This window comes from Equus asinus, chromosome 19 (genome assembly GCF_041296235.1).
Source record: "Equus asinus isolate D_3611 breed Donkey chromosome 19, EquAss-T2T_v2, whole genome shotgun sequence".
Classification (NCBI taxonomy): Eukaryota; Metazoa; Chordata; class Mammalia; order Perissodactyla; family Equidae; genus Equus; species Equus asinus.
This window is the reverse complement of record NC_091808.1, coordinates 8577149-8585409: the sequence shown is the minus strand read 5'-3', so window position 1 is coordinate 8585409 and position 8261 is coordinate 8577149. Positions and strand designations below refer to the sequence as shown.

Sequence of the window (8261 nt, the reverse complement as noted above, 5' to 3'; positions counted from 1 at the left end):
CTCTACAGGTTTTAAAAGCAGATTATTCTGGAATTAGCAGTGATGGTTGCACAACTTTGAATATTCTAAAACACATTGAATTGCATTGAAAGGATAAATATTATGGTGTGTAAATTATATCTAAATGTTAAAAAACAGTTTGCTTCCAAGTTTTTTTAAATCTGTAGGTTATGAGGGGTTCTGTGGGTCAGATACATTTTTGACCATAAAATCACCTGTCTGTGGAAATATTGTCAAACATCTGTTTAAACATCTTTACTTAGACGGGGCTGATGCACGGAAAAAGCATTTATCTTTTCAAGCTTTTTACAGAGTGCCTGCGAAGGATAGCTCTTGTCCCCTTAAGGACTGCCGGCACCTTGGCCTTTACGAAGGAGGGAAGTTGGGAAGAAAGAGGGCAGGAGAACTCAGGGCAGCCCTGAAATCCCTTCTCATAAGATGACTCGTCTGTGTGATCAGGAGAGGTTTCATGCTTCTGCGCAATCTTATTACCAAGTATCAAAAAGTTTCCACTCTATTAGGATATCTTGGTTTTATGGTTAACACCACTGATGGCTCCGACAGCATTTTATGTGCCCTTGAGGCTTCCAGTTCTTTCCTGCAGTGGTTTGACTGGGGATGGGCCAATGAGTGAGCTTTGCAGGTGTTGCTGTCACCCAGAGAAATCCCTAAAACATTTTCCACATCTAATACTTGGCTTTTAAGTTGTGCTTACTTATAGGAACAAAAGCAGAACATTGTCAGATGGCCAAACTGCAGAACCGGTCCACACCAGAAAGGTCCAAGTTGGCGATGGGGTGCCGTGTGCACGGGGAGACTTGTGCAAAAGGTGCTGTGTGCAAGAAGGGAAGATCTGCGCGTGCCCCAGTGCCCCTGCCCCAAGCCGTGACACGGAGACCCTGCCCCCTTCACATCCCATGAGAACTCTGCTCACCTTCCCTTCCACGAGAAGGTGTTTTAGGCCTCCATTCATTGATCAATGAATAACGTTTCTGCTCTGCTATTCTGAACCTGGTCTCCTTTTATTGGTGTGACCGGCTCTGGGCAAAAGTACCCACTTGGGGGCCACTGATCCCTTAGGGCACAGTAACATTGCTCCATCTGCACCTTTTCCACATCCAGGATCCTTTAAACAAAGTCCCTTCTGAGGAGCTGTTCCATCCATGGGAGCACCTACACTGTTTTCCCCACGTGGAATTGCTTTTATGAAACAAGGCATTTACTGGTGGGAATATATCTTCTCTGCTATATCTTTCCTTTAGAGCCCCTCTCACACACACACAGACAAAGTGGCTTGTGTATTTCACCATTGAAACAGAATCCAGCAAATACCTTAAGCCGAGATGCGCTGGAACATCTGTACTCTAGCCAACTGTCCAGCAAACCTCCCCCACTGGGCACTCGCTCCAACACTTCCTTCCAGTCCACGGCGCTGCTTTCTCTACGTCTCCCAACAGTATTTGCTGACAAAGAAATGCCTCTCGGTTTGTCGACAGATGATTCTGTTCATTGTTTCTGCCATTTTTACTGCAGCAGAAAGAAGAAGTGTTTGCCTGGTGGTAGGTGTGTTTCTCTTCTGCAATCATGCGAGAAACTTTAAGAGAGCTTTCCAAATATTTATTGTTGCTTAGAGAAATAGCAAAAGTGCTGGGTTGAACAGCATATAACTTAAGCATCGCTGGGAAAAAATGGCAGGGTTTTGTCTCCTGTTTTGATAGCTGAGTTTTTAGATGCCTTGTTAACCGTGAGGATTTCCCGCTGTTACTGACTGATGGGGTGGGGGTACTTCACACACATTTTTTTTTTTTTTTTATACTTGAGACTAACTTCTTGTCAAGTCTGTCCCATGGGTGACAACGAGCACAGATCAGGACTGAGTGTCAGAGCCGCCACTTCGGTGGTTCCTCACCTGGGTGTGGCTTATTGGTATTATTTGCAGTTTCTTTACAGGAATCTTTTGTAAGCCACTTGATCCTTTTGGAGAATTACTTTGTTTAAAACTAGATCCTATAATCTGTGAATCCCCTTAGCCAGACACACTAAGCTCTAACACGTCACAATCCACTGGAAGTGGGGGAACGGGGCGGGGGCTGCGTCAACCCCTTGCCTGGGGCACCACATTCTCCTCCCCCAGGTGGGTGGGTGCCAGCTGAGGGGGTGAAGGCAGCAGCATGGAGCTAGATTTTAAATAGAAACAGTGGTGGTTCCCCTCTTATAGTGCCCCTGCCTGCCCCTGGAGGGTGCCCCAGGTCCAGTTGCAGCCAGACCCGGAGCCCCCTGCTCATGGAGCCCCTGGAGCGAGTGTCCCTGCACCAAGCCCGACAGGCTCAGGAGGCTGACACAGGGAGCATCATGATGGGTAAAAACAGGCAGCTGCCTCTGGGGACCACCAGATGCCAGACGTGTCCTCATCCTGACCTTGGGGCTGACGTTACCGTCTGATGCCATCAGCCCCCCTGGTTCCAGAAACAGCTCTCCCCACCTGGTCATCCTCTGTGTGACAGGTGTTTGCCCCTTCCCCGATGCCTCCCACATCCCTGCCTCCCAGTGGATGGGGCCTCCAGAAGCCTGTGGGAAGCTGGACAGGGGTGTAAATTGCACCCCCTGATCTGAGGGGCCCAGGGCCTGCTTACTGCAATAAACAAAGCTTCTGCGTGTGCTCTCCGGGCACACAGCTGTAGCCAGAAGAGAAGCAGCCCCAGTCCCCTTACGTATCACCTTGCCACTGGGGACGCCCCATCTGCACCGATGCGCTTGGCTCAGGGCCCAGGATCCAGTGTTGTGTCTCCTGAGCTGCCCCTCAGGGAGGAAGCAGCCGCCCCCTGTCCCAGACCGTGAGGGCAGCATCTGCCCTCAATGGGGAGTTTTCCAGATCCTGGTATCCTGTTCTGGCCCTTTCTTTGCTCAGCAGATTTGCAAGTCCCTCATTATCAGCCAGCATGACACCTCCCTCTTGGTGCAAGGCTCAAGAGAGCAAAACAGTTGCTCTGGAAAGCAGCTCTGGCTCCATTTATTTTTTTATTTATCTTTTTTTGAGGAAGATTAGCCCTGAGCTAACATCCACTACCAATCCTCCTCTTTTGGCTGAGGAAGATTGGCCTGGAACTAACATCTGTGCACATCTTCCTCTATTTTATATGTGGGAGGCTGCCACAGCATGGCTTGATGAGCAGTGTGTAGGTCCACGCCCAGGATCCAAACTGGTGAGCCCTGGGCTGCCAAAGCAAAGTGCGTGAACTTAACCGCTATGCCACAGGCTGGCCCTTGGACTCCATTTTTAAATGGTGCCACTATAGTCAGTTTTGACACAATTAGAAAGAGGGACTGGGAATTCACTGGACTGCGGGCTGATCTTGGAGTAACAAGCCTTTCACCTACCACCTGGTAAAAAGAATCAATTAATCAATTAGGGCCTGCCTGCCAATTCTTTCAGCCAAGAATTTCCCTGCATAGCAAGACGATGCAGGGGGTAGAGGGAGCTTTGGGGGTGTTTGACAGAGGCCAGGAAGGATTCTTGGAGGGGATATGTTTTCCATAGAGGGAGGAGGACCCAGGAACACTCTGCCTGAGGAGATGGCATGGTGGGGAGTGAGGCTGGGCAGGGGGATGCTGGTGGCTGGTGCAGTCCCACTGGTTTGGGGGACCAAACCCTTGGCTCAGGTGGTGAGGAGGTCCGAGCACAGAACGGGTTACTGTGGTCCACTGAGGTGGGCAGAGCAGGGAGCAAGGTGTCTTTTCTTTGAAAAAAATTTTAAATTGTCATAAAAACTACAATATAAAATTGAGCATCTTAACCATTTTTAAGTGTACAGTTTCCTACAGTAGGGGTAAGTATATTCACATTGTTGGAAGACAGATCTCCAAAACTTTTTCAGCTGGTAAAACCAAAACTCTAAACCCACTCAACAACAGCTCCCCATTCGCCCTACTCCCCGGCCCCGGCAACCACCGTTCGACTTTCTACTTCTATGCATGTGACCACTTTAGATACCTCACATAGATAGAATCTAGGTGTTTGTGTTTTGGGGACTGGCTTATTTCACTTAGCATCACGTCCTCATGGCTCATCCATGTTGTAGCGTGTGTCAGAATTCCTTCCTTTTTAAGGCTGAATAATATTCCATTGTACAGATGTGCCTCACTTTGTTGATTCATTCGTCTGTGGCTGGACAGTTGAATTGCTCGCACCTTATGACTATTGTGAATAATGCTGCTATGAATGTGGGTATGCAAATACCACTTCGAGACCCAGCTTCATTTCATTTCATTTCTTTGAGTATATACCCAGAAATGCAATGGCTGGATTGGAGGAATGCTTTTGAACCCAGGCTGCGTGGCCCAGCCCAGCCCTCCAACATTGGAGAGACAGACAAGGCCCGACTCTGCTGTCACCATCAGCCACACCCTTTTCCACAGCATAAGAACACTGTGCCCAGGTTCTGGGCAGCCACTCCAGCCCAGTGCATGACCCACCTGCCCAGGCCAAGCCTAGTGAGAAGCCATGTGGCTTCAGACCCAGGCCCCTCAGCACCCAGAGTCCAGGCTGGCCACTGCTGGCTCTCAGGAAATACTGAACAAATCAGGTGAGAAGAGGTAGGGTCACCCACACTGGGGGAGCAGAGGGTTGGGAGTGGCCCCGGCAGAACTTTGCAAATGCTCCTGACCCAAGGGCATGTGCCCCCTAATCCCCACTTTACCCTGGGGAGACAGCTGGGGACTCTGCTGTGAGGGGTGGACCTGCCTTTCTCAGGACCCCTGCCCTGAGGCTCGCTCAGCCACACCCTACCACTTCCCTTCTGCCAGCATAGCTTAAAGTCACAAGGCAGGGGTGGGGTCAGGGTGGCTGCCTGGGGCACTGGGAGGGACATGGAGCTTTTTACAGACAGGGAGAAGTCCTCCCCTGCTTTCAGCCCAGGCAGCTTGTAGGGCAGCTGGTACCCTGGTGTTCCGTGTCTCCCGACTCCCAGCCTCGCTGTCCTCCCGCCATCCCACAGGCATGCGGGGAGCCTGGGTGCTGTTGCTGCTGCTGGGCCTGAGGTTACGGCTCTCCCTTGGGGTCATCCCAGGTAATCAGGCCCTCCCAGCCTCCCCCGAAACTCAGGGTGCTCCCCCGCAAGGCTGACCCAGCCTCCACTGTCTCCTTGGCCAGTTGAGGAAGAGGACCCGGCCTTCTGGAACCGCCAGGCAGCCCAAGCCCTGGACACCGCTAAGAAGCTGCAGCCCATCCAGACGGCCGCCAAGAACCTCATTATCTTCTTGGGGGACGGTGAGTGTGCCAGGCCTGTCCCTCCCAAGTAACCCCCACAACCCGGCCACCCAAGGCAGCTGTGTGGACACAGGTCAGCCTTGGGGACTCAGGCCTGACACGAGGTGCTCCTTCAGGGATGGGGGTGCCCACGGTGACAGCCACTCGGATACTGAAGGCACAGATGGATGGCAAGCTGGGACCCGAGACGCCCCTGGCCATGGACCACTTCCCCTACCTGGCTCTGTCCAAGGTAAGGGCCCGGGGCCTCAGGGAGCTTCCCTCCAGAGGGGTGGGTGAGTAGGGAGCCAGGCAGGAGGGAAGGCCCCAGAGGGTTGGGCCTGAGTTAGGGGCTGGGACAGTGAGGATGGGCCCCAGGTCCTGAGGCACGATCCAGGTGTCTGCCCCAGACTGGAGCTGAAGGCATCTCTGTCCCCAGACATACAACGTGGACAGACAGGTGCCGGACAGCGCAGGCACAGCCACGGCCTACCTGTGCGGGGTCAAGGCCAACTACCAGACCATCGGTGTGAGTGCGGCCGCCCGCTATAACCAGTGCAACACGACGCGTGGCAATGAGGTCACCTCCGTGATGAATCGAGCCAAGAAAGCAGGTGGGTTTGTGGCCGGCATATGGGGCAGGGGCCGGGGAAGGCTCAGAGACCTCAGTGGTCCACCCTCACCTCTGCCACCCACAGGGAAGTCAGTGGGGGTGGTGACCACCACCAGGGTACAGCATGCATCGCCAGCTGGCACCTACGCGCACACGGTGAACCGCAACTGGTACTCGGACGCTGAAATGCCTGACGAGGCGCTGAAGGAGGGCTGCCAGGACATCGCCACGCAGCTCATTTCCAACATGGACATTGATGTGCGACACATGGCAAGCGGGAGGGGCGGGGCAGAAGGGATGGACCCACACTGGCCACAGTCCCAGGCAGCCAACACTGAGCCCTGGGGCCCAGCAGGGTCTCCAGGGGCTTGTGGGCCATTTAGAATGTATAGCAGGGGACAGACCATTCCCACAAACCTGGTTGGGGAGCTAGGGGCTGTCTGAGGAGGGGGCCAAGGGCCAGCCAGGCCCCAAGCCCACCTGCCCTAATCCTCTGGCCCCAGGTGATCCTGGGCGGAGGCCGCAAGTACATGTTTCCCAAGGGGACCCCAGACCCTGAGTATCCGAATGATGCCAGCCAGAACGGAACCAGGGTGGACCAGCGGAACCTGGTGCAGGAGTGGCTGGCCAAGTACCAGGTGATGGGGGCTCGTGGGTGCAGGGCTAGCAGGGACAAGGGCAGGGGGGCAGGTCGTAGGGCCACGGGCTGAGGTCTGGTTCTGCCCCTCCCAGGGTGCCCAGTATGTGTGGAACCGCACGGCGCTCATCCAGGCGTCCCAGGACCCCTCTGTGACACATCTCATGGGTAATGACCCCACCCACCCCACCAGCCTGCCCTGGACCCCCGGGTCCTCACATGGCCATGCCTGCACAGACACATGGCTGCCATGGATCCTGCCACTCTCCAGCCTGCCCGTCACCCAAATCCCCTTTCCCACAGGCCTCTTTGAGCCAGAGGACATGCAATATGAGGCCCATCGAGACCTCACCCTGGACCCATCCCTGACAGAGATGACCGAGGCGGCCCTGCGTGTGCTGAGCAGGAACCCCAGTGGCTTCTACCTCTTCGTGGAGGGTGAGTGAGTGGCAGCCCCTCCCTGAGCAGAGGGGGGCAGGCAGGCTGGGCATCACCTACCTCCCACGTGTCCTCCCTAGGGGGCCGCATCGACCATGGTCACCATGCTGGAACCGCTTACCTGGCGCTGACCGAGGCCACCATGTTCGATGATGCCATTGACAAAGCCAGCCAGCTCACAAGTGAGGAGGACACACTGACCCTTGTCACCGCTGACCACTCTCACGTCTTCTCTTTTGGTGGCTACACACTGCGTGGGAGCTCCATTTTAGGTGGGTCCAGGGAGGGTGACAGTTGCTGTTTCCTAAATTATATGGTGCAAATTGCTCTGAGCCTCAGTTTCCTCATCTGCCAATGGGGTCATCACAGCAACTGCCTTGTAGGGTTCTTGAGAGGCTTAAGCCAGTGACCAGGCACGAAGTACCTGGTCTCAGCACACAGGGGGCGCTGCACACGCCGTGGTGAGCGCGATCACAGGGCCCCTCTCCCGCAGGGCTGGCCCCCAGCAAGGCCTCCGATGGCAAGGCCTACACCTCCATCCTGTATGGCAATGGCCCAGGCTATGTGCTCAGTGGTGGTTCCCGGCCTGACGTCAACGAGAGCCAGAGCAGTGAGTACAGCGGGTTGGTGGTCTGGGCGGACCACGATGGGAACTCGCGGGAGAGAGGAGGCGGCCCGCCCCGCCCGCGCTGACCCCCACCCTCTGTCCAGTGGACCCCGCGTACAAGCAGCAGGCGGCCGTGCCCCTGTCGTCGGAGACCCACGGCGGCGAGGACGTGGCGGTGTTTGCGCGCGGCCCGCAGGCGCACCTGGTGCACGGCGTGCAGGAGCAGACCTTCGTGGCGCACGTCATGGCCTTCGCCGCCTGCCTCGAGCCCTACACGGCCTGCGACCTGTCGCCCCCGGCCGCTGCCACTGCCGCTGCTCCCGCCGGGCCGGCTTCTGGCTTGCTGTCGCTGTCGCTGCCTCCCGGGCTGCTACTGCTGCTGCTGCTGCTGGTGTCCACTGCGCCCTGAATCCCGCACCCACCCCAGGGCGTGGGACCCCATCGCTGAGTGTCCTGCTCTCCCAGCCCTGGGTCCCATCTGAGAGCCACCCCCAGAGCACCCACCCCACGACCCTAGGCTAAGACCTCCTGGCACTAATTGAGTCTTAGCCCGTGGCCACTCCTTGGGAAGGTGGCTTTTCTGGGACACCCCGGCCTTCCTGGCTGCCCTCTACTCCTTGCCCCCAACCTCAGTAGCCCCAGATTTTGTTATACATCATCCCCCTGCACCCCAGGAAAGAAGGGGCCTTGAGTCCCCAGTCTCTTAGGAACCAGCCTAAGG

General features: G+C 55.6%; 1 protein-coding gene across 1 annotated transcript; it reads left to right on the top strand.

The window, feature by feature from the left end:
• The first annotated feature begins 4922 nt into the window (after positions 1-4922).
• LOC123278502 (intestinal-type alkaline phosphatase-like) lies at positions 4923-7964 on the top strand. Its single transcript, XM_070489879.1, has 11 exons — positions 4923-5066; positions 5150-5266; positions 5383-5498; positions 5685-5859; positions 5944-6116; positions 6362-6496; positions 6591-6663; positions 6799-6933; positions 7014-7205; positions 7427-7543; positions 7645-7964. Exons 1-11 carry the CDS (start codon positions 4997-4999, stop codon positions 7947-7949), a joined length of 1608 nt encoding a protein of 535 aa, XP_070345980.1. The 5' UTR covers positions 4923-4996; the 3' UTR covers positions 7950-7964.
• Positions 7965-8261: the final 297 nt, after the last annotated feature.

Bases quoted from the DNA above. Each gene is read 5' to 3' on its own strand.
- LOC123278502 (XM_070489879.1), top strand. From the start codon at position 4,997: ATGCGGGGAGCCTGGGTGCTGTTGCTGCTGCTGGGCCTGAGGTTACGG. The intron at 6,664-6,798 runs GTAATGACCCCA...CCTTTCCCACAG, and splicing joins CTCTGTGACACATCTCATGG to GCCTCTTTGAGCCAGAGGAC. The intron at 7,544-7,644 runs GTGAGTACAGCG...CCCTCTGTCCAG, and splicing joins CGTCAACGAGAGCCAGAGCA to TGGACCCCGCGTACAAGCAG.